General features: G+C 45.6%; 1 protein-coding gene across 1 annotated transcript; it reads left to right on the forward strand.

Moving 5' to 3' along the window:
- Positions 1 to 4,086: 4,086 nt before the first annotated feature.
- On the forward strand, positions 4,087 to 23,455 carry RSAD2 (radical S-adenosyl methionine domain containing 2). Its single transcript, XM_025867700.2, has 6 exons — positions 4,087 to 4,829; positions 11,020 to 11,181; positions 13,806 to 14,035; positions 17,220 to 17,369; positions 18,155 to 18,187; positions 20,257 to 23,455. The coding sequence occupies exons 1-6, from the start codon at positions 4,478 to 4,480 to the stop codon at positions 20,419 to 20,421; spliced, it is 1,092 nt and encodes a 363-aa protein (XP_025723485.1). The 5' UTR covers positions 4,087 to 4,477; the 3' UTR covers positions 20,422 to 23,455.
- The last annotated feature ends 2,701 nt before the right edge of the window (positions 23,456 to 26,156 follow it).

The following is a 26,156-nucleotide window of genomic DNA, read 5'->3' on the forward strand; positions in this document are numbered from 1 at the left end:
CCGCGCGCGCCAGAGCTCTGCCTTTTAGCTTCGTTCTCTTCCTGCCCCCCGCCCTCCGTCCCTGGCTCTTCAGTGCGGCGCAGACTCCTGGCTGGGGGCAGGACTTGCAGCCCCCTCGGCCCCCTCCTCGACCCGAAGTTTCCACCTGACCCGCTGTCTCGCCCTCACTCAGACCCAAGTCCTATGGGCTGCTTTCAAGGCCTGAAGGGAGCGTTTTTCCCTCTTCTTGGAATTACCCCCCTCTTTTGCTGACTCGCTAACTAGGACGTATCACCACATTTGCACGGGAGCCAAATAAAGGCCTGCCTTCGGGTCCAATTCGTTGGTCCTGGCATGCTGTATCAGCCCGAAGCCCGCACCTTGGTATAGCAGGTTTTACACAATTTTTCAGATGTTTTGTTTACACTCAATAGCTGATACTTTGGGAAATGATTGCTAAACAGGAACGCGTGGGTGGCTCAGTTGGTTCAGCGTCTGCCTTCGGCTCAGGTCATTAGGGTCCTGGGATCGAGTCCCGCATCGGCTCAGGTCATGATCCCGGGGTCCTGGAATCAAGTCCCAGTCCCGCATCGGGCTCCTTGCTCAGCGGGGAGCCTGCTTCCCTCTCTGCCTGCAGCTCCCCCTGCTTGTGCGCTCTCTCTCTCTCTCTCTCTCTGACAAATAAATAAATAAAATCTTTATAAAAAACTATTGTGAAGCATTACTGAAAACAAAAATCCTATCGGGAAAACTCAAACATTTAGAGTAAAGATGAAAAACATTAGATGAACTGAGGGCAAACAAACTTTATAATTGAAGCAGTTTGGATTTACCATGGCTGTACGTTTAATTCTGGAAGGAATACAACTTTTGGACAAACAGGAACTATTGTAGATATGTAGTTGAAGTATGGGCTAATAGACAAGGAGCAATTAAGAGATTAAGATGATTTTAGCTGAGGACAGGATCATTTTTACTCTCTGAGCAATCTCACTTTGGGGCGTTTAGTGTGCAGAGTTGTTTTCATATGTATAGTATTCTAGCGGGAGTGTAAATTGGTTCAAGTACTCTGGAAGACTCTTTGGAGGTATATGCTCAAGAGGAACACGCATAAACCATAGGAACGAGTGATTCCAATCCTGGGTATATACCCCACATAAATGCGTACATATATGGCGACCAAAAGATACGTACAAGAAAATGCATGGTGTAATAGCAAAATATTCCAAATGCTCATCATCATAAAATAATTAAATGTATTGTGGTATATTTAAACAATGGAATCAATAAATGGGAGCTATGAAAATGAACAATCTACTGCTAAACACAGCAAAGTGGGTAAGTCTGCAAACACAACACTGAGTGGGAGAAGCCCAGCAGAAAGAGGAGGTGCTGCTGTAACCTAGAGTAGGGTTTTTAGGACAGGGTTATCTTTGGAGTGGAGGTAGGGTTTAGGGCCTGGGGGAAGGTCTTGGAGACTTCTTGGTAAAATTCTTTTTCTTGATAAAGATGCTCATTACATATGTGTGTTCATTCTGCCAAGAATTCACTGTGCTGTGCATTTATGAACTGTGCACCTTTCGATGTATGTATAGTAGTTGATGTATGGTACTGATGTACAGTATGTGTCAGTAAAGGATTTACCACAGAAATGTTATGATGATTGCAAATAACCAATTCCACCATCTGCTAATGGGTTGCAGCCGGTGCTGGGACATTCCTGCAGGAAATGGCCCACATCAGGGAGCGTGGAGTACATTAAGGATGTGCAAGTGTTTTGAGAAAAAAGGCTCTGGCTAAAGAAAAATGGTGATGACATTTGGCCGTTTTCCAGTTGCATTTGGATGCCTTTAGAGATGGCCGAGTCCCGAGTAGAAAGCCTAAAGGGGGCTGCCTTGTACCTCCTCCAGCCTACCCCGTCTTGAGCAGTTGGAAGAAGAAATCCCTCGCTGGGCCTGCGCAAGCCATGACTTTGATTAAGAAAGTCTACCACTCCTGAAACTTACTCTTAAATGAACGGGAGACGACAAGTTGGAAAGAATAGAACATCTGTTCAAGGACTTTTGTGAGTTCTTTGCTGGGAAAGACTTTGACTTATTTATTTCTATTTTTTTTCATATTTATTAATATTTCATCTAAAAAATAGGAGGCTCTCAGTTGTTGAAGCAAAGAAGAAGGAAGGAAAGAGAGAATGCCTGAATGAATGAATGAATGAATGAGTGAATGAACACATGAACGAATAAAAGAAACTGGCCTCCTTAGAACAGACTTAGGAAAAAACAATAAAATAATGTGCTAATAATGATCAATCATTGAGCAGTGATGCAGGTGTTTAAATCCCAGTTCAGACACTTACTCCCTGTGTGACGTGAGTTTCCCCCGCTATAAAAGAAGTTAGTACATGCAAAGTGCGGAGCAATGCCTGGTACCCAGTGCTGGATTGTGCGCTAGCTATTGCTAATTTATTATACAAGCAGCACTCTTTGTACTTAACATACGTTATGTCATTTAATCCTGACAGTGCCCTCTGTGCGTGTGATATTAATACCCATGTTTCCCAGATGTGTTAACAAGATCAGGCAGGTAAAGAAATTTACCCAAAATTAAACATTCCTGGCTGAACTAGGATTGAAATCTTAAAATATTTAGCTTGAAAAGCCTACCTGGCTCTCTTCTGTGCCATGCTGCTTTGATTTGAAATGTAAACTGACTTGGTTTTTGTTTCTTCATACACATGTGATCTAGCAAAGAAAGGAAACAAAAAGTATTTCTTGATTGTCATACCATGGTGATATTTCAAAATGTTTGTGACTAAGATGATTTCAAGCACTTGGAAAGTATCCACCAGTGCATAATTGGAAATCATTACACATAGGCTTGCTATTTTGGTGAATTTGCTTTTAGTTTCCTTTCTAAGTAAAATGAGAGTTATCTTTGTTTCCATTCAGAACATAACACTACTAGAAAAACAATAGCTAACCCTAACTGAACACTTAGAGTCTTCCATACACTGTCCCAATTTATGTGATTCACATGCATTAGAATTTTCAGTCTTCCCAAAAATCCCACGAGACAGCTGGATTTACAGACGAGGCAATGGAGACCCAGAGAAATAATGTAAGTTACCAAAATCACTTAGTAAATGATGAGCTGGGTTCACGGCTCCAGAAGCTTCCCCACTAGGACTGTTGCAACTTTCCACAGGTCTCAGGAAAACTTAAGAGTACCTGTTCAAACACAACTCTGATTAAAGACAACTAAAGGAAAAAAAGTTTCAGCACAAAATTTGACAGCGCTTTCTAAGAAACGGTAAAAATAAGGAAGAAGTCACTGTAACTCTTGACAATTACGAACCATCTCAGCGGGGCGCCTGGGTGGCTCAGTTGTTACGTCTGCCTTCGGCTCAGGTCCTGATGAGCCCTGCATCGGGCTCCCTGCTCCACAGGAAGCCTGCTTCTCCCTCGCCCACTCCCCCTGCTTGCGTTCCCTCTCTCGCTGTGTCTCTCTCTCTAAGAAATAAAATCTTAAAAAAAAAAAAAAAGAACCATCTTAGAAAAGCATCTGATTTTCCTGTGGTCTTTTATTTATTTGAGAGAACAAGGTAGAGCATGAGCTGGGAGAGAGGCAGATGGAGGAGAGGCAGACTCCCCGCCGAGCAGGGAGCCCGATGCGGGGCTCTATCCCAGGATCTTGGGATCATGACCTGAGCCAAAAGCAGACGCTTAACTGACTGAGCCACACAGGCGCCCCTTCCTATGGTCTTTTAAAAATAAAATAGAAATGGGGCACCTGGCTGACTCAGTTGGAGGAGGGAGCGACTCTTGATCTCAGGGTCATGAGTTTGAGCCTTATGCTGGGTATAGAGATTATTAAAAAATAAACTATAAATAGATATGCAGGAAAAAATGTCTACATTTCAACACTATGAAAATACATAAGATGAATAACTAAAGGCAGATTAAGTGTAAATGCTATTATATGCCTGTGCATTCTGACTGTGATCTGGAAGGGGCCCTGAGGCGAGTGGGCTCTGTCTTCAGCCTGCACAGGTCAGGAATACTTTGCATTCTTTGACTTTCATAACGAACTGTCAGGGCGGGCCCCCCTCTGGAAGGGCGCCGGGAGAGAGCCCCGGCATGCTGTATCATGCATGAGTAATACATCTGAGGAGGTGCTTGTATCTCTCTCCAAGTCGCGGCTCTAGACGGAAATATGGACAGAGAGCAAGATCTTGATCCGTGTCCAGTTGGAAGGCTACTCTTGACCCAGAAGACAGGTGAAAGGTGAGGCAGAAAGAGGCAGATGCCTACAGCCCTGACCCTGAGCGTTGGGTCTTGGCCCTGTTCCAACTTTCATTTTCGTGAACAGGAAAATCGAAACTTGAGCTCAGCAGAGAGTTAGTCAGAGGCGTGTCCATCCTGCCCATGTGATAGGCTGCCCCAGCACATACATAAACTGAATCCTGAGGTTCAGTGCAGCCTCAGAGCGCCTGGCCACCATGTGGATGCTCATGCCAATCGCTTTTGCTGGAAAGCTGCTGAGCACCTTCAGGAAGCCACTGAGCTCTCTATGGAGCAGCGTGGTCCCCTGGTTCTTCTGGCTCAGGTCAGCTCTCTGGCTGGCAAGGGGCGAGAGTACCCGGCCACTGCAGATGAGCCAGGGTGAACTGCAGGAGAGCAGAGGGGAGGAGGAGGAGGGCCCGGACCAGCCCACCACCCCCACCAGCGTCAACTACCACTTCACCCGCCAGTGCAACTATAAGTGTGGCTTCTGCTTCCACACAGCCAAGACATCCTTTGTACTGCCCCTAGCCGAGGCCAAGCGAGGGCTACGGCTGCTGCAGGAAGCCGGTGAGTCCCCAGTCCTGGGAGGGAATCAGCACGCAGCTGCTGGCTGGGGGCAGGCACAGGTGGGAGAGCTCCTGCAGAATTTGAGATGCTCCCGAGCCCGTCTTGTAAGGGAGTATTAGGATGAATTTGGGGTGGGGGCGCCTGGGTGGCTCAGATGGTTGAGCGTCTGCCTTCGGCTCAGGTCATGATCCCAGGGTTCTGGGATCGAGTCCCGCATCGGGCTCCCTGCTCCTTGGGAGCCTGCTTCTCCCTCTGCTTCTCTCTCTCTCTCTCTCTCTCTCCCTCTGTCTCTCATGAATAAATAAATAAAATATTTAAAAAAAAAAAAAGGATGAATTTGGGGTGGATGCCTAGGCCTTCAGAACCAGAGTTGGCTGGTGCAGACAGTAAGGGAGGCAGACCCATCCCTCCTATAGCCTCCAAGTGAGCAGAAGTCTGTGCACCTCCCGGGCTCCCAGTGCACCCAGCATGTGCCGAGAGACAGGGTGGGAAGTTGTGCCGCTTTCTGAATTTGTCCAAAGCCCTGATAGATTGGGGCTTTCCAGAAATTGTTAAGAACTACAGTATTTGAAGGGCACCTGGGTGGCTCAGTCGGTTAAATGTGTGACTCTTGGTTGCAGCCCAGGTCATGATCTCAGGGTTATGAGATCAAGCCCCACATCAGGCTCCACGCTCGGGGCGGGGGAGGAGTCTGCTTGAGATTCTCTCACTCACTCTGTCCCTCCCTCTCTCTGTCTAAAATAAATAAATACATCTTAAAAAAAAAACACTACAATGTTTGAGTCTTTTACTTTGAATCAGGTATGTACTCCTAGCATGAAACTTTAAAGAAACTATTTACAATATAAATATGGCAATGACTTTGCTCTCAAGACTTGCATGCTGGCTTCTCCTTCTGGAATGTCCTCTCTCCCTCATGTGTGATACCTTGGTGCCTGTTACAAATATGTATTATAACACTTCTTTTATTTTTTTTAAAGATTTTATTTATTTATTTATTTGAGAAAGAGAGAGAATGAGAGAGAGCACGAGAGGGAAGAGGGTCAGAGGGAGAAGCAGACTCCCCACTGAGCAGGGAGCCCGATGCGGGACTCGATCCCGGGACTCCAGGATCATGACCTGAGCCGAAGGCAGTCGCTTAACCAACTGAGCCACCCAGGCGCCCTATAACACTTTTTTTTAAAGATTTTATTTATTTATTAGAGAGAGAGAGAAAGCATGAGTGGGGGGGAGGGGGAGAGGGAGAAGCAGACTCCCCACGGAGCAGGGAGCCCAACATGGGGCTCAATCCCAGGACCCTGGGATGATGACCTGAGCTGAAGGCAGACGCTCAACTGACTGAGCCACCCAGGCGCTCCTATTACAGCACTTTTTAAATTATACCATTATGTTTTGTTTTTTGTTTTGTTTTTAATATCTGGATCCCCAAAGAGTTTGAGTTCCAAGGTGGAATTTTAGCATTCTATGTATCTTTGTGCCTAGCAGGATATCTGGAATGTAAAGGGGGGTTGATAAATGTTTTTGGACAGATGGATTAATAGATGAACAAATGGATGAAGAGAAGTCTGGTGTGGAAAGAACTTAGACCCTTGACTCACAAGGCCAGGGTTTGAGCTCTTGCCCTAAAACTTGTAAGACTTATCAAGACATTTAACTTTTCTGAACAGCAGTTTAACAATCTTTTAAAATGTAAATAATCAAGATAACACCTATACCTGGCGCCTGACTGGCGCCTAAGTGGCTCAGTGGGTTACGCATCTGCCTTGGGCTCAGGTCATGATCTCAGGACCCCGGGATCAAGCCCCATGTTGGATCTCCCTGCTCAGCAGGGAGACTGCTTCTCCCCCTGCCTGCCTCTCCCCCTGCTTGTGCTCTCTCTCCCTCTCTCTCTCACTCTTGCTGTATCTCAAATAAATAAACAAAATCTTAAAAAAAAAAAAAAACAGATAACGCCTATACCAACCTCAAAAAGTTACGACATGGCACAAATAAGTGAATGCTCAGGTGTTTTTAAATAGAGTATAAACTATAATGGTTATAATTAATACATTTATCATTAATATAATGATTTCTCAGGTTTAAGTAAATAAAGTCAAAGTTAATTAAAATGATCAAGGTATAACACAGGTCATATGCCCCGTAAGTGAGATTTCTGGCTAATAGAGGAAAATCTATTTTGGTGATGATTAAAAATGTAAAGTTAAATGTAAATTATATTTAAAACATACTACTCAGGCAGAAGATGCTTCTACAATATATTATTTACTTCTCTTGCTTTTACACGAAGAAGACGGAATAGGATTTAGCCACTGTCAGCATCAGTTATTGATCCGTGCTGTAACACGATCACTTCTTGTATGTTAACATCATCGTGAAGTAATTGTTGCTTGTCTAAGATCTTAACTACGCACCTACAGCCCGTTCCTTCAGTGCTCGGTTCCCTGCATCCCCTGTGTATCTTCCACTCAAACTCATCAAGGGCTGCAGGCCCATATACCGTATCACCTTCTCCAGCTCATCTGACCCTATATTCCACCACACTTTCGGGGATAATGTTTCTATTGAATGATAATCACCGTCAGTCACACAGGCAGGCTCCCAGCATGTTGGATTTCAGTAGTGAGATGATGGAATCGATCACTGTCCGGTCATAGACACTTCTGAGTGAGAAAAACGGTGTTGAAAAGAATAGCAGATGTCATTTGGTCTGCCATAAAGCAGGGCTGTTCTGGGTGAGCTGGGACAAAGGGCAGCCCCACTGACAAAGATGGAAGGCTGTGGAGCTTGGGCATCCATCCTAGCTCCATTTTTTTTTCCCCTAGTCTTACGATCTTGAATAAATCACTGAACCTTCCTGAGCTTCAGTTCCTACAGCCAAAAACCAGGATAATAATTCCTTCCTTGCAGAATGAGTTTCAGGATGAAATGCTTGCCTGAACCATGTTACCTTGGATGCGGTATGGGGAGGCCAGATGCAGATCAAGAGAGAAAAATTGGAAAGAGTTGTGTGATTTGTTACTCACCGTTCCTTGGGCAGGGCGCCACTCACCACACAGGAAGTCTTGGGTGAGGATGGTTTTCAAGGAAGCAACTGATAGGGAGGTGAAGGCAGCTTAGCACGGGCTAGTTTGAACAATCTCAGCGAGCTGTGGTCACAGGGGCTGTCCGGGTTGTCCGAGACCCGGCTCCGGGACGCAGAGGGCAGAGGACAGTGGCCCAGAGAGAGAGCCTCATAGATCAGGTGCTCTGGGTGTTGACGTCCTTGGTTGCTCAAGAATAGGAACTGACCAGCCTTCAGCCAGGACCTCGAAACTGAGTCGACCACATTTTAAAAGCTGTGCTACAGTGAATTTGCACAAATTAAATTTCCAAGCACAGTATTCGTTACTTAGTAGGTATAAAGTTTGTTGAACAGAAGTTAACAAACTTCTGTTCAGCCCTTTCTGCTAGTCTGCTTGGTGCTTCTAATTATTTTGCTCCTGTGACCAAATCTGTTTGCTGCTCTCACGGGTCCCATGCTTCCTCCTTTGATCTCACATGGGCTTGTGTTTCTGTGGCTTGTCACCCCAGGTCCTTTCCTTGCCATGCTCTGGTTTCTGTCTCTAATCTGAGCATGCTATCTGGTGCCTGTGCCCTCAGCACCCTCAACGTCCAGTGAAGCAGGCGTTTCAAACTTCACTTAGCAGAGCCAGTTGCTTGCTGATTCCAGGTTCATTCTGGAAATGACTCACTCTGATGTGGCCACTAACACAGAGCATCTAATAAAGACTCGCTCAACTGAGTTGAACTGAACGGAATTAAAAATGAACCCCACTATGATAATATCACTGTAGAAATTCTAAATTTCACAGTCTTGTGGACCTTCGAGTTAATGTCCCCATTCCTTCCAATCTTTCCTTCGCTCCACTAAAATTCCAGTAGAATCATTGAAGGCAGGGTAACAAACCCACCAAGAAATCAACACGGAGTTGTTGGAATTGATTGATGGCGCTTGGACAACTTCAGCACAGGTCCGCAGGGCGGTGGCTGCCAGAGGTTCACCAGACTGCCCAGTGGAATGCAGAGCATTTCAGAGACGAGAACCATCTAATCATGCAGAAGTACAGCATTGATCAAGAAGGAGAGGGTGAGGCAGGAACGAGACAACAGGCCGAAGGCAGATCCGCTGCTGCCCCCACCACTAGGAGAGCCCTCCCCAAGTCCTGCAGATGGCAGAAGGCATATTTTCAGAAGAATCTGGACCACCTGGCTGTGCTCAGCCACCCCAGGTGGAGCAGGGAGAAGAAAAGCACCATACTGAAGACTGGGGCCTGCTGGGTGTGAGAGCCCATGTTCCTGGGGTGCAGGCAGCCAGGGGGTACGGCATAGCAGGAGATTAAGAGTCTTCTCCAGCAGAACAGAATGGCCGGAGAAAAGACCAAGGCTCCCAGCATGTGGGGCAAAATCCAGTGAATAAGTCAGTTTCTCTCTCCGTCACTCTAAAGCAAAACCCTCCATCTGAGGGGTTTCTTCCTCAATCGCAGAAATTCCCTCCCGCTCTTTTATGCATCACTCAAATAAGAAAGGACAAATGGAAACACCGAAATAAAAGGCAGACGCCAAAACAAATAAGCAAAGAGAATACAGGAAAACTTCAGAACATCTGTAACTGATAATCCCAGAGAGATGAGAGAAAATTTACATATGAGAAATAGCAATGCGATGGTAAGTAAAGAAGATATGGGAGAGTCTGGGGAACGGAAACTGGGATTTCTAAAACTAGAATTGTAATAGAAGGACTAGAAGATAAGGCCTTGGGAAAATGGGGCGCAAGAGACAGAGCAGGAAGGTCTGGTGGCTACAAGCCGGAGTGCTAGCAGACCAGTGATAGGACCTCCAGAGAGACAAGCACGTTGGAGAAGAGGTAGGAGTTCTCAAAGAGTGTGAGAAACTTCCCATACCAGAAGGAACTGTATTTTTCAACCAAGGACCTGCCAAGTGGCCAGAAAAATGAATAGAGACAGATTCTGCTAAGGCACATCACCTTGAAATTTGGGGACATTGGAAAGAAAGTTTCTGGAAGGGAAAAAGCCATGCACTTAAAAGGGATTATAAATCAAGGTGTTGTCAGGCTTCTGAACAATAATATTAAAACCTTGAAGACGGGGCGCCTGGGTGGCTCAGTCGTTAAGCGTCTGCCTTCGGCTCAGGTCATGGTCCCAGGGTCCTGGGATCGAGCCCCGCGTCGGGCTCCCTGCTCAGCGGGAAGCCTGCTTCTCCCTCTCCCGCTCGCCCTGCTTGTGTTCCCTCTCTCGCTGTGTCTCTCTCTGTCAAATAAATAAAATCTTTTAAATAAATAAATAAATAAATAAATAAATAAATAAATAAATAAAACCTTGAAGACAGCAAATAATGCCCTTAAAATACTGAGGGCAAAGTGACTTCACCCAGAGTACTATACCTGGCCAAACTAATGATCAGGGATGCATTTGGAAACATGTAAGTTCTCATCTTGATTCATATATTGCATTTTTTCAGGAAACTGCTAAGGGCTTTTCAAAAGGGCAGGAATTCCAGGCCAAGAGGCATCCAGCACGTGTGAGAAGGAGGGGCCCCCCTCAGCACAGCGTGCCGAGGTGTCTCGGGCTGAGAGTCCCCAAGCCAGAGCATTCTGGATGGGGCGGAGAGGGGTTTCTGCACATCTCTGTGCTGTCTCGTCCATCCGTGTAACTGATTCCCTACATTAAAGTGCATCTATTTTATTTTCTTATTCTTTTAAAGATTTTGTTTATTTATTAGAGAGAGAGAGGGAGCACAAACAGGGGCAAGGGATAGAGAGAGAAGCAGGCTCCCCACTGATCAGGGAGCCCGATGCTCGATCCCAGGACCCTGAGATCATGACCTGAGCCTAAGGCAGATGCTTAACTGACTGAGCCACCCAGGCGCCGCTAAAGTGCACCTATTTTAAAGCAGGGGAGAAAGTTAGGCCCCGGGTTATGCACATGGTTAGTTCCCCGCTGCCAAACCCTCTCGGGAGCATGGGGAGCCCGGAGTGGGGGGGGGGGGGGGGGGCGGGGGATAATGGGCAGCTTTCATTTCATTTTTTGTTACTTTGAGAAAACATTACTTTTGTCATTAAAACAATAAGGGGTGTTTGTGCAGTGGGAAAAAAAGAGAACAGAAGGAAAGATCCATGTTCTACCTCTCACAGGGATGGAGAAGATAAACTTTTCAGGCGGAGAGCCGTTTATTCATGACCGGGGCCAGTACCTGGGCAAGCTAGTGCGGTTCTGTAAAGAGGAGCTGCGGCTGCCCAGCGTGAGCATCGTGAGCAACGGGAGCCTGATCCGGGAGCGCTGGTTCCAGAACTACGGTGAGCTTCCTGGCATCACGCTGTGGTCGCCGCGGCTATGCTTGTTGGTTCCGGGCATCCCGGGCCTTAGGCCAGGCACGCTGGGGGAGCGGGGGTCACGGGGAGCAGGGTGTGGGGCAGGGAGGAGACACCAAACTCGAATCCCTTTGCAAGCCATGCGTGCAGTTAGGAGGCTTCCTTCTGCGGGGCTCTCTGTTTAGAGCCCTATACTTGTTGACCAACTTGTTGGCAAGACAGGTAACAAAATGTTAGTGCAACTATGTTATGCATCCCAATTCAGCAGGTGCTGAGCCCTATGGCTTTAGCTTAGCCGCTAGCAAGGAACACTGACACAGTTCCACAGCCTCTGCCTTATTGTTTGCTACTAATGTTTAATTTTTAAATATTAAAGGAACTATCACTTTATTAGTCTCATAAATGAAGCAATTGGACTAAAACAATCTTTCCCACCTTTGGCTACCTATTTGGCTGCTGAAGAAAGTTAAATAAAGTATCTGTGTAGGAACTGAATCTCAGACTAATTATGTCAGAACCTGGCGGTGTGTGGAAAGACCAACTTGGGGGGCTCCAAGGGATTCTACTCTGTGGCCAGGATGGCGAACCATGGATCCTAAGACCGTGGAGTTCCCTTACAGCTGAGTTTCCATAGATGTGATAGATATCCCTAAAGCAGTACCCGGAACTTGGGGAGCAGTGGAAAATATTAGCTGTTATTACTACTGTCATTTTGGGAGACAGTGATAACTCTTAGAGCACGATTTTCTGTTCTAATTTGTATGAGCTATTGGAGCCTTGACATCACTGAAAGAGGGGTTGCATTTACTCTCTGTTGAGGCTGCTCACAGGAAGTCTCTGACCACACACCCCTCCCAAGATGGTGGAGAGATGGGAATGGGGAGGGGAGACTGTGGATGATGGGATGCAGGGCAACCCATCTGATGAAGATGAAGCAGGAAGACAAATCAGAAGTCTCTGGGAAAGGTAAATCAGGGAAGACCGCAAGACGACGTGTGAGAACCAAAACGTCTGTGAAGGAGTCACTTAGTGAAACGGGGTCAGAAGCTTCCAAGTAAACTCTGGCAACCAGATTCAGAAAGGCAAGCAAGGCTTAGGGAACAGTGTGAGCAGGGGAGAACCGGTCAGGCTTGTTGGCGGTGTCCCCGAGCCGTGCTCTCCCTCCAACCCTGGCTCCTATGCCCGGTGTGGTAGGAAGAGCAGGTCCCACGGGATCACTGCAGCCAGGGTCAGAAGCTTACATGCTGGCATGGGAGAGGCCGTGTGAATGAGTGAGTTTGGAGGTGCTGAGGAAAAACCCACTTCAGTCCCTTCAGCAGGGAGACAGTAAGCAAGTGGGAGGCCCTGAAGAATGAGAAGCACCATGCTCTGTTCAGAGTGGACAGACAGCCAGCCGGTGAGCCATGAGCTTCCATTGACGTTCATCCTCTGTGGGAGTGTAGGGTTAGTGTTGCCATATTCTGAAATCTACGTTCTATCTTAAATCTCCCAATTAAATATTTGCAAATAATCTGAAATATTGTTAGATGTCATGAGGGAAAAACAACAGCAATGTTTATGTATAACTATGTGGTCTGTAAGCCTCCAATCTTCCACCTCCAGTTTAAAGGACCAGGGGTGAGTCGGTGAGCTTGAGTGGACCAAGAGAGCCGTTTTGGATCAACTGCCATCTCTCTTAAGTTTGGCAGTTTTCTAGGAGTGCTCACAAGACTCAGTAGCCAATTAGACTCATGGCTAAGGTTCATCAGAGCAGAGGATGCAGTGCAGAAACAGTAGGGAACGGGTGTCACAGGGGCCCAGAGAGGTCAGACACGGGCGTCTGAGTCCTTCCCTTCCAGAACGTGCAAGATGTGCTTTCTCGAACACACAGTGAACCATAGGGACATGTCTGGAATGTTTTTGCCTAGGAATGCTCATGTGGGTCTTAGGGTCTGAGGCTTTTATGTAGGGCTGGTCACTTAGGCACATACTGCTGGGTACCCATCCATGGCAGCTGAAACTCAGGACTCCCAACAACAAAACCAGGTACATCATGAATCTTGTTCACCAATCCCAACAGCTCTTGACAAGCTGATCAAACATGCCGCATTGCTCCAGACATAGACACATCATCAATGGGAGACATAGAGAACATTCTGGTGGCCATATATGCGGGGATTGGCCAAAACTCCACCATAGTTCCATGTTCTTCTAGAGACTGGTGAGGACTCAGCAAACAGATCTGCTGTGCTAACTCTCTCTTCACAAGGGCTCCTACAGGACAGTCTGAGAGCAGGAGGAGGGGATATAATTCAGATGTAGCAATTAATGAAGGACCTTACTTAAATGTGCCAATAAAGATTCAGACACGTACAAGTGCCATTTTAGGACACGGTCAAATGGGAGTATCTCCATCACCTCACGATGTGTGTAGTCATTTTTTTAAAGATTATTTAAACAAATACCAAGTATAATTCACATTTCTGTGAGTGTTGCAGGTATGAGGCAAAGTCTTTTTAAACATTAAAACTTAGACACAAGCAAGATGTGTTTTATCATAAAGAGATATAAATGGCCTAAAAGCTTCGGTCCTTGAATGGAAAGGCTTAAAGGTGCTCACTTTCCCTCAGGTGAGTATCTGGACATCCTTGCCATCTCCTGTGATAGCTTTGATGAGCAAGTCAATGTCCTCATCGGCCGTGGTCAGGGAAAGAAGAACCACGTGGAAAATCTTCAGAAACTGAGGGCGTGGTGTCGAGAGTATAGAGTGGCCTTCAAAATAAATTCCGTCATTAATCGATTCAACGTGGACGAGGATATGAGGGAACAGATTCAAGCCCTGAACCCCGTCCGCTGGAAAGTAAGTACCGTGGTTCAGGCGAAGAACTTGCGGCACTGAAACCCTAAGCGTTCAAGTGAGAGAGGGCCCTGGGCTGGCCGGGCCGGCCAGGGCACCGCGTCCTTGGTCCGTCTGCCAGCGCTCTCCAGCTTTAAACTACTTACACTCCCTTTGTCTCAACCTCCTCTCAAAAAACTGAAACTGATTCCCTTCCGGAACGTTGGGAGGGTAAAGGTCAAAAGATAGTCGGGGGCACCTGGCGGGCTCCGCCGGCGGGACGTGGGGTTCCTGATTGTTGGGGTTGTGAGTTCGAGTCCCATGCTGGGTATGCAGAGTACTGAAAAATAGAATCTTAAAAAAAAAAGATACAGTCAGTATCTGGAGGCGTTCGGAAGAATATGAAAACCTAGAAAACCTAACCTGTATATATTTATTAAATATAATAAAATCTTTTAATATATATATATGTATATATATAATAAGACTAGATTTCTTCTTAAAACTCTTGGCTTATTCATAACATAAATGGATAAATGTTCTTCATAAATTCTGTTAATACATTTTTCATTGAGTTATTAGAAGACAGTGTACAGGGCGCCTGGGTGGCTCAGTCGTTGAGCGTCTGCCTTCGGCTCAGGTCCTGATCCCAGGGTCCTGGGATCGAGCCCCGCTTCGGGCTCAAGGGGGAGCCTGCTTCTCCCTCCGCCACTCTTTCTCCCTCTCTCAAATAAATAAATAAAATCTTAAAAAAAGAAGATATTAAATAACACTATCCCCAAGTTGTGGCAAAGTGAGTTCGCCAAGATCTGTGCTTTAGGACCAACCCCTCTATCAGCTACTAAAAAGTCTAAAGTTCAAACTCAGGGTGTATTTATAGCAGCCACAATGTGCAGACACTTACAAATAACAGCAAATTAAAGTTTCGTTAAAGTTTCCTACCCCTGGCTGTTCTTCAGAATCAACTCAGGGAACTGTTTTAACCATCTGAGCAACCCAGGCGCCCGTTTTTGTTGTTGTTGTTGTTGTTGTTGTTTTTTAAAGATTTTATTTATTTATTCATGAGCGACGGAGGAGGATAGAGAGAGAGAGAGAGAGGAGCAGAGGGAGAAGCAGGCTCCCAAGGAGCAGGGAGCCCGACGCGGGACTCGATCCCAGGACCCCGGGATCACGACCCGAGCTGAAGGCAGACGCTTAATCAGGGAACTGTTTTAAAAAGCAGCTTCCTGGACCTGCACCCCTACCCAGAAGAACTGGAGAGAAGCTAAAGAAAGAGGTGTGGTGGGAGGAACAGAGGCTGTGGTCCAGGAAGGGGGCCGACGAGGGCCGGAGGCTAGGCTCCAGGTTCCTAGACTTTCCTTCGGGAACCACCTGCCCATCGCTCTCCTCTTCCCTGATCCCCCATCGCTGTCCCACTTCTGCTGCTGCTGTTTTCCTCACTACTCTCTTGTCGGCTTCTCTCTCTATGTATATATGTTTTTCCTCCTGGCTTTGGTTTGCGAGGAGCTCCTCGTGGCTTCTTGATCCCAGAGCTTTCTTCTCCAATCTTATGACTCCTACTGTGGCTCCCACTTGCTGATTCACTCCAGAATTGCCTGTTCCAAATCCTGGGTTTTCTGGAGGGAGCAGATTAGCTACTGCCTGTTTGGAGAGCAGTTTTCGCCCCGGATCACGGGTGTCTGCAGACTGCAAACCGATGAAAATCAATGCCCTTGGGTCAGGTGCCTGGGCCCCCCAGGCCGCGTCCGCCATGGGACCGGGACCGGCAACAGCACACCAGCACTGAACACGCGTTGGCAGCAGGGGCCCTCATGGTATTCCTCAACGGAGGGCTTCGCTGTCACCTGGAGGCTTGCTGTAGCCACAGCAGAGCTGGCCCCACCTAAACTTGTCCAACCAAACCCACCACCCTCCTCCCATTCCGCTTCTCACGCTCCTTTCAAGCTGGTAGATTCTGGAACCAAAGTCACCCGGAGAAAAGCCCACGTGTGTCTTCACCCGCCTGATATTCAGGTCAGCTTGGGCTTCCAACCCGAGTGGACACCTCCTCTGACCTCCCTGCTAGTCCTCTCTCCCCACCCTGTGCCTGGACTGGGCTTGGGTGCTGTGGGGACAAAGACAAGGGGTGTCCCCTCCCTAGAAGCTCACGGCCTACTGAGCAAGATAGTCATGAAAGCAAATGGTAAAACCACTGTGTGACCAGGGTCTGCAGGGACTGGGGAGCACAGAGGAAGGGGGTGAGAATAGAGTGAGCAAAGAAGGCAAAGCTTAGGGAATTTTACAATTAATTCTAAGCTGACAACAATGTTAATTAAACACTATGTATAATCACCCCCTTCCTTGAAAACCTCACAGACCCGGGCTCTGCACTGGCTGTGTTTTTTGTTTTTGTTTTTGTTTTAAAGATTTTATTTATTTAGATAGAGAGAGAGACAGTGAGAGGGGAAACACAAGCGGTGCGGTGGGCGGGGGGGGGCAGGGGGGGAGGTGGGCAGAAAGGGAGAGGCGGGCTTCCCGCGGAGCAGGGAGCCCAGTGCGGGGCTCGATCCCAGGACCCCGGGATCATGACCTGAGCGGAAGGCAGACGCTTGACGACTGAGCCACCCAGGCGCCCCCTGGCCGTGTGTTTGATCAGCTACCATCTCATACCACCTTGAGCGGGTCCCTGGGACAGAGTTTTTCCTTCTCAGATGATGGTATTCCTTAGGAGGGAATGATACATTCACACATACACAATTATTTACTTAAAAGAATGTTGGAAGACTCTTACTGGCTTTGGGAAACTGTCCTGGTATATTAACTGCAAAATAAACTACATAGTCGAGAGGCCTTAATAAGGATATATTGAAGTCAGCAGAAACAACATTTTGGAAAATACTTGTTTCTTGGTTTGGGGATCACAAATGATTTGTTTATTTTCTTGATGCTTTTGTATAGTCCATATTCCCTGCAATGAACACCCATTACTTGGCGTTCTGCAAAATTAGATCATCAGACCGGATGAAACATACACTAGACCAGTTTTGTATCTTTGGATGGTGGGCACTTCCTGACTTTGAGGGCCCCAGAACAATGTCTTTCTAGACTGTTCCTGAGTCAGAGCAGTCTTCTTTGCTTAGAAGAGATGACGCTGGGTCTGGGGGAATGAGGTTTGGGGTAAAAATGGTGGGAGGCTCTTTGCAAAGCAAACACCACCCTTCTCTTCCAGGTCTTCCAGTGTCTCCTGATTGAGGGGGAGAATTCTGGAGAGGATGCTCTGAGGGAAGCGCAGCAATTCGTTATCAGCGATGAGGAATTTGAAGGATTCTTAGACCGCCACAAAGAGGTGTCCTGTTTGGTGCCCGAGTCTAACCAGAAGGTTGTATGAAGCAAACATTGCTTGGTTCACCATCACACCTTGAGACTGACTCCAAACAGGGAGCTCTAGCCCAGAGGGATCCACACACTGTTCCTTTAGAGGGTTCAGCGAGCAGGACTGGAGGGGTGCAGTCACCTTCCAGCTGTGGGACCTCTGAAGGAGCTTCAGCGGCCCTTCTCCCTCCCCTGTCCTTGGACCATGCATCTGCCCATTGTTCCCACAAGGGGAGCTGTTCCAAGGACACAGCCTTGAGCGGGGATAGCCTCCTATGGCAGGATAGGTACACCTCCCATATACCTATAGAAGGTATAACTAGTTACAAGGAATGAAAGTCACATTAAAATCTTCAGGTAAGCTCCTAGGGAATAGCATTAAAGCTTTACACATTGAAAAAGGGGGAAATTCCATGTAGGGTAGGAACAGCCATTGGGAATATTGAATACAGAACAAGGGTCTCCCACAGCTTGAGGAAATGGGGAAATTGGCCTGGGGATTTCATGGTCAGGGAAGCTGTCAAGAGTGGGGCAGAGAACCCAGCCTGCTGGCAGCTTCTAGAATCTGAACACAGACAGATGCCCCTGCAGATGTATGTTAGGTGGGGATGGGGGCGCCGGCGGATCGATCGCCTTGTAAGGGACATACCCAAAGCCACTCAAGGGACATAAAAAGTGTAGAATCCCGAAGTAATAAAACCGAAATATACCAATGCTGTGAGACAGACCCTTGAGCGCGCATACTGAAAAATACACTTGAAACTACATTTGTATTTAATTTCTCTTTTGCAGATGAAAGATTCCTACCTTATTCTGGATGAGTATGTAAGTATTTGTGATGAATTATAAAATTTGAAAACTTTTAAAATAAGAAGAATTTTAAAAATTAAAAAATTAATTAAGCCGCAATGCCAGAGTTGAGCTATAATGAGCATAACCGGTGCCAGTTTTTCTTCTGACCCAGCATTTCATGTTTTTATCATCACTAATTAGCATTCATATTATAGAGCCTTTCCCGCACTGGGTGAGTTCCGAGCTAAGCACGTGGGCAGGACTTTGCTTGAACCTGGGCCCTGTATTTGCACCAACCCCAGGCGATGGATCCGTGGATATCACCACGAATCTGACATTGCAAAGAAAGCAGCGTCCTCTGTCGCTCCATCTGGGGCTGGGAGTTCCCCGGCAGCGGGAACCCAGGGTGCTTTGGAGGGAGGTCCTCTCCCACTTCACATTACCTTTAACACCTCGGATGCTGCCAGCTCGTCTCTTGACTGATGAGCCTTGGCTTTGGTGAGAAGCGGTTACAGCTCCTCTCCCCAAGCCACTGATAGTATTGTTACACCTCTGCCTTACAAAGAAAAAAGAAAATCTACCCCTTCTCAGATTTGAAAGGAAAATCACTTTTTTCTTTCCTTTGTCTTTTTTGGGGGGGAGAGGGCTAGATTCATAAACCTTTGCCAATAGTTCTAGTATAGGACGAACAAGTCCATTCGAAGAACGTGTTTCTAAGAAATGAGCTCCAGGGGCGCCTGGGTGGCTCCGTCTGTTAAGCGCCTGCCTTCAGCTCAGGTCATGATCTTGGGGTCCTGGCTGTTGGACCCCACGGCAGGCTCCCTGCTCAGCGGGGGAGCCTGCTTCTCCCTCTCCCTCTGTGTGTGCGCATGCATGCTCTCTCTCTCTCAAGTAAGTAAATAAAATCTTTTTTCATGAAAGAAATGAGTTCCAACAAGAACAATGGCTTTAACGTATACACGGAATTTGGTGTTTTGAGAAATATTTATTTTGACTTTTGGTATTTTACTATTTTTAAATTAACCAATGATGTTTCACTACCATTTCGTTGTTTCTCAACGTGAGCTTCCTTTATGGAATATAAGGGGAAAGGTGATGACACTAATGTTCAGCATGTGGGTTCGAGTTAGAAATGAAAAGTCAGAATTTATTTTTATTTTTGTCTTTTTAATTTTTTATTTTTAGAGAGAGAGTGTGTGTGTGCAAGGAGGGAGGCTGAGGGGGAGGGTCAACGGAAGAGGGAGAGAGAGAATCTTAAGCGGGGCTTAATCTCATGACCTTGAGATCATGACCTGAACCGAAATCAAGAGTTGGATGCTTAATTGACGGAGCCCCCCCTCCGCACCCCAGTTTTTATTTTTGGAGTATCGTGATTGCTGGGGATTCCTCCACAAACTCTCTGGTCTCCACACAGTTGCCACAAACATAGTGGAACCAAAATTTGCTCTTGGTAATTTAACAACATTTTGATTCCACAAGTATTACTACAAGATACTTAGTGACATAGGTCAGAAGAAGTGTGAAGACCTCATTCCTGCCTATAAGGTGTTTAATTTAGGATGAAAACTGGGACCCTTGACAGGGCATATTCGACTCTTCTTGACCTGGTTCCTGCCTGCCTTTGTACTTCCTTTCTTATCCGTCTTTCTCCCTTTCTCGAAAGAAGTTTTTATTAATTTTATGCCTATATATTTATGCACAAACCATTTTCACTCCACAATATCATCTATCTGCAATTTCCCAAAGACGCCATCCTGCTTCATGCGTCTGTGCTTTTATAACACTTTTCTCTCCAGCTTACAATTTCTGAACATTTCCCCTCCCACATGGAGGGACATGCACCTGCTGTGGCATACATATAATTCGGTTTACCATGCACTTAATTGATCTAATGTGTTTATGTTAGTTAAAGTGAGCTACTTGAATAGAGAAAGGGTCTTCAAGGAGGTCAGCATCCTCAGTTTGGTGTCTGGCCCACAGCCTTCAATAAATATTTGTTGAACTGACTGCACTATCAAAAATCATTCTGGATTAATCCTCAAAATTGAGTTTCACCGCATAAATTATATAAAAATATCCCCTTTTTCTCTCGAATTTCCTAGATGCGCTTCTTGAATTGTCGGAATGGGCGGAAGGACCCTTCCAAGTCGATCCTGGATGTCGGGGTAGAAGAAGCTATCAAATTCAGTGGATTTGATGAAAAAATGTTTCTGAAGCGAGGAGGAAAATATGTATGGAGCAAGGCAGATCTGAAGCTGGACTGGTAGAGCTGAAAGCACAGCAAGCTTCAACCCACCCCTGGGGACTCTTGCTCAGACTCAAGGTCTGGCAACTTCCGGCAGCGGCGCTTCCGGTCAGCATTTTGTGGGTGGCCCCAGATCTGATTTTCTGTTGCACAGGCTCTCCGATTATCTGTGGTAACTGAACACACAAATCACTTGGTAATTGAAGTCCATGATAATGCAAAACCATTAACTTAAGTTAATTCGCTTATTTAGGATTTAGCTCTTTGAGCAGTGTTTTCTGTGACTCCTGTGTTCCCCAATTTTGATGTTATTTTTTCCAGTCCTTTCATTTGATAGACTCAGGGTTATTTTCTGCTAAATGTTGAGATGCCAATTTTCACACCTAGAGCAATTACAAAAGCTCTCCCCTAATTATTCTGCTTGTTGCAACACTCTTTCCTTTCTGTCTTTCTACCACTGAAGTCTTGGACTTTTTACCCAGAAGTCTAGAAATAGTCAGCAGATGTTTCAAAGAGTAGGAAATGATCATCTCATCAGTTTTCACTAAGTACCTAGAAGGAGATCGTTCATCTGCCCATGCTCTGCACGACCCCTGACCCATGCTGACTACTTCATGAACGTGAGCTAGCTCTGCTGCTCTCCTTCTTCTTCCAAGAGTCTCAGCAAAACCAACAAACCATTTACATCTTGTGACATAGTTGACACGGGGTTGGTGTTTGGGTTGCCTATGAACCTGTTACTCCAGCCACCTGAGTCCGCCTAGCAACAATGCATGAATTCATTTGAACACAGATGTCCCCACATCTCTGAGAAATGACACCATATGGCTCAGATGGTTAAGCCTTCAGCTCAGGTCATGATCTCCAGGTCCTGGGATCGAACCCCATAGCGGGTTCCCTGCTCAGCAGGGGGTTTCCTTCTCCCTCTCCCTTTGCTGCTCCCCGTGCTTGTGCTCTCTCTGTCTCTCTGTCTCTCTCTCTTTCTCTCGCTCTCAAATGAATTAAAAAAAAAAAATCTTAAAAAAAAAAGAAATGACACCTTACTAGATCGGCCTCATGTGTTAGGAAAAAGCACTGGGCTAGTGTGTGGGAAAGACTGTGTGGAAATATCCAGAATGTACCTGGATTTTACGTAAATTAAGCCATGGCACAATATAAGATATCTCAACTAATTCTGAATCACTTGTTACAAGGATATAATCTGGGTCAACAGAAGAAGATCCTGGGCCTTCCTTTTACAGCTTCTTTGGGAAAATGTCACCTAAACTGGGTCAGGGAACAAAGTCCCCTCCTTGTGGAAATATCACACGCAGTTTGTTTATGTAATTTAGACGGTATCTCATTGCCTGGAAAACAATAATTTCGTATCATTGTTTCAGAAAACAGTATCATGGAAAGTTCTTTTGCCCAAGCATAGAAAAATTTTAATCCAGCTGCCATGCCAATCTTGGTCACTAGGTGGCAGTAAATGCCGCCTGAGTCCATTAAGCAGCCATAGAGAAATACCACTTCATCCAGTTTCCAGACTTGGTGGTTTTGAAAGTTTGGTTTTTGTAATTTTTTTTTTCCTCAGAAAAGATACTTACACTTCAGATTTTAAGTCACTATAATTCAACTGAAATGTTTTTGGGTCCCATCTCAAACAGGGTTAACATAAATGGGTAAATAAATATATAAATAAAATTTAAAAATTAATTAACTAATTAATTTTTCTAAAAAAGGATGGGTTATCATGCATTTTCCATTTTATTTTGTTTTATATTTTAAGAGAAAAATGAATTAGAAAGCCTTTTTCCTGTATGGCTTAATATAATCAGTATAAACATAAAAGTTTTTTGTTGTTTTTTTTTTTAATGTAACATGAGAGCACTTTGCTGATCTTCACATTATTCAGCAAGAGCAAATTCAGCCTAGAAAAATCACGGATGTGGAAGCACTGAAGATGTTGTCTGGTAGACAGTGGGGGCTCAATCGTTATTTGACACGAAATCTGGATGGGAAACCCGCAACCTCGGAGTTGGAATGAATTTCTCTCAAATTCACTCAAATTCAAAATGTGAGGAATTGTATAACTCTTCCCCCCAAAGGGAAGTCTAAAACATAATGAAACAAAACAACTGCACCTGAGAAATAAGTATTTTAAATATTTTTCCAACTGGTTTGATACCAGCCCTCCCCTGCTTGATGCCCTGTCAGGATTTGCAATGTTTAAAATTCCTAAATGTTTCTTTTTCTTAAGGGGGAGAAATAAGGACATATAGCATTAGAGTAAAACTCACATTTGGATTACATAACATTTTGCTTTATTTTAAATAGGAGTTTGCAGTTTTGTGAAACCCTCTTCTTTATTGAAAAGACGGTTGGAACACTCATAATGTGCACTGAGTAGTGGGTGGAAATGTTGATCACTATATTGTACACCTGAAACTAATATAACACTCTTTGTTACCTGGAATTAAAAAAAATAATAATTAATGAGAAAGAAAGGAAAATATCAAATGGTAATTTATCTGAGGCATCTCAGTGTAAGTGCTGAGGGCAAAGGTTTGTGGTGATTTTAAGTGTTTACACTGTAATGATATGAACAGAATTTTGCCTTAAGAAACCTAGCAAGATCAGACAGTATTGGTTTAAAAAGCATGCATCATCTCTGTCGTTTAGTGATAAAGCACGTGAAAGTTGCCCGTTTTCTAAGTTTGAAGATGGCTGAGATCACCCAGCTGAATCATCTAGAATGCAGGCTCTTATTCTATCCCCAGGCGTTTGGAGTCCAGTCGTAGGGTTGGTAGAGAGAACCATGATGCTAAAGCCAGCAAAGTCTCAATGAGGCTCTATCAGGCGGTGATTCATCTTGTTGGCTGCCCTCTTGCTGAAAGACTATTTAATCAGCTGTGATTAGGGGGAGACTCGCCATGCTGTAAGGTTTTAAGGCTTTGTCCTGAGTGTATATAGGTCTCAATTTTGGGGGAAAATATATTTTTTCTTCATATGTGATGCTCTTATCAGTCTGATGTATTGTAAGATGTTGTAATATATTAAAATATTTTTGTACAGTGCCTTCTCTCTCAGTGGGTCAATGTAATGAAGCCTCTCCTTGGTGTATATTTAAAGTAATTGTGTGTTTTTACAAACTGCCATTGCTAAAGGCAAGTACAATTTAAAAATCAACAAGGTTATCAATAATTAATAAGCACATTTAGGCAACCCAATCAGTAACAAGATAGAGTGGAGATGAGTCACTGGGGAAAATGCCCTTTGTATTCTAAAACGAAAGCCAGCGTCTTGGGGACCAGGTATCCAAAACCTGATGGTGTCAGGGATAGCACCACCCTCCATCTCTGGTCCTAGCTCCGTGCTCTGAGTGTGAGCTGGTCAGCCGTCCAAGGGGCAGGCAGGCGCCTTACACTGGAGTCCAAGGAGGTGCAGAGCTCACCCCTAGCACCCTGGTTCCTAGCTGTCGGTTCAGTTCCTGAGCCCTTCCTTACCTGCATCTACCTGCCCTGCATGGGCTCCACTAGGGTGGGAACCATGAGCACCTCCCCTGCCAGCCAGCACTCCTGCCTTCCATCCCTCCCATAACTGGTTTATTTTTTCATTCAGGGCATCTCAACTTGTCCCTGTCTGTGATTCTGCTCTCAATTCCAGGCTCTTAGAGCCAAGGGCTCTGCATTCCTGGCCCCAGTGTCCACGTGGTGCCCTCCAGACTTGGACTGGTCCTCCTTGGCCATGCAACATTCTCTCAGACATGCCCCTGCGCCCTCTGGTTAGGGCACTCACCTCTTCAGGAGGGATGTGACCTTACTACCCTCATCCTCCTGGAGGCTTGTGCCTGGCTCTAGCCCCAGAGAACAGGGGTCAGATCCAGGGCCTTGAAGACAGTGAAAGAGTCTCAAGGGGGCATCTTGAGTCCTTGATCATTGTGTCTGGGCCACAAATCGGGGTGTACAACTCCATGTCAAGCTTCTGCTGCTAAGTGCCCTACCCGGTCAGGGGAAAGAGAGGGTGAATTACACACAAAACCCACACAGCAAGTCCAACTCAGATGCTATCGAGATGGGCTTGAACAATCAGAAAGACTTTAACACTTTTTTTCATGATTCTAAAAATAATACATATTTGGAGTATATTTGAAAAACAGAGGAAAGCAAAATGAAGAAAATAAAAATTATCCATAATTGTATCACCTAGAGTTAACTGCTAATTTACTCCACGTCTTTCTGGTCAGGCATATTTTTTAATAGAATTGAGTTCATTCTCAATATTATTTCCCACATAAAATCTTCTGAAGGTTTTTAAAGCCAGTTAGCATTCTTATACTTCAATGAGAACAGCCAGTTCCTCACAATTCACACTAATAGATGAGAAGACATTCAATGTCCCTCTAAAAACCACAGTTGGTTTGAAAAAATCACTGGCTTTGGTTTCTGAGTTGCTTACACATTTGTTGATGAATGTGAATATATCTCATGTTCTAGGAATTCACTTTATCCAGAAAAAATATATAATAATAATAATAAAGCTTCTCTGTGCAAGTTCATTCCTGGAGGACCTGGGAAATTGCCCAAAAGTGATTTCTGTTTTCATTCAAGTGCCATCATGACTTGGCCCTGTCTGATTCTGGTCCCAATTCGATATGCGAGGTTTCTCCCCACCCCTGAGCAATTCTCCAGGACCAGTGGGGCCCCATAATTCACCTCCACTCCGATATATGTGCCAGAGACAGTAGTGGGTGCTCAGGGTAAGGGTTCAGCCCACAGGACTGCCCCACACACCCCTCCTCAGACGCCAGTCCCAAGCCCAGGGCATCACCTGTGCTCCTGACTGACCAGCTATAGATCAGAGTTCCCACAACCCCTTGTCAGGTTCAATTAATTCACTAGAGCGGCTCACTGAACCCAGAGAGACATTTTACTTTCTAGATCCCTGGTTTATTATGAAAAGGATAAAACTCAGAAACAGCCAGAAGGAAGAGATGCATAAGGCCAGATATAGGGAAAGGACGAGGAGCTCCCCTGCCGGCTCCAGGGGTGACAGATCTCCCAAATCTCTTCGTCTTCCCCAACCTGGAAGCTCTCTGAATCCCATCCTTTTGGGTTTTTATGGAGGACTCATTACAGAGGCATGATTGATTAAATAGTTGGCCAATGGTGATTGAAAATCTCCAGCCCCCTCCCCCCTCCCAGAGGTCTGGGGGTAGGAATGCAAGTTCAACCTTCAGATCACAAGGTTGTCTCCCTTGGCAACCAGCCCACATCCTGAGGGCTTTTCTAAAGTCATCTTATTAACATAACAAAATCCACTTGCTCTCATCACTTAGGAAATTCCAAGGGTTTTAGGAGTTCTGTGCCAGGAAGGAGAACAAAGACCAAATGTACATCTCTTCTTATAAATCACAGTATCACACCCTGAGACCCCTTAGCTCCTTGACTGAATAGACTGACCTCTCTAATCAGTGTTCTCTCTTGAGGTTTGGGTTGTAACCAACTCCTGAGAACTCTTTCCGGCAAGCAAGTGGTTACCGAGGAGTCAGAAAACCAGAGAATTTGTGAAGTCCGAGCCATGTCTTTTCAGGAGGGATAACTTATTGCTCCTTACATCGTACGTAAGTTAGAGAGGCCACCTTTTCCAGGAAGCCCAACAGATGGTAAGCATTCAAGTGTTGTCTGAACTGAGCTGGCCTGACTCAGCTCAGGCCGCCATGATAAACTACCACAGACTGGGGGATCTTAAAACATGGACCTGGGTTTCTTACAGTTC

Source organism: Callorhinus ursinus, unplaced genomic scaffold (assembly GCF_003265705.2).
Source record: "Callorhinus ursinus isolate GAN/ISIS: 27379988/994484 unplaced genomic scaffold, GSC_fseal_2.0 scaffold10, whole genome shotgun sequence".
NCBI lineage: Eukaryota > Metazoa > Chordata > Mammalia > Carnivora > Otariidae > Callorhinus > Callorhinus ursinus.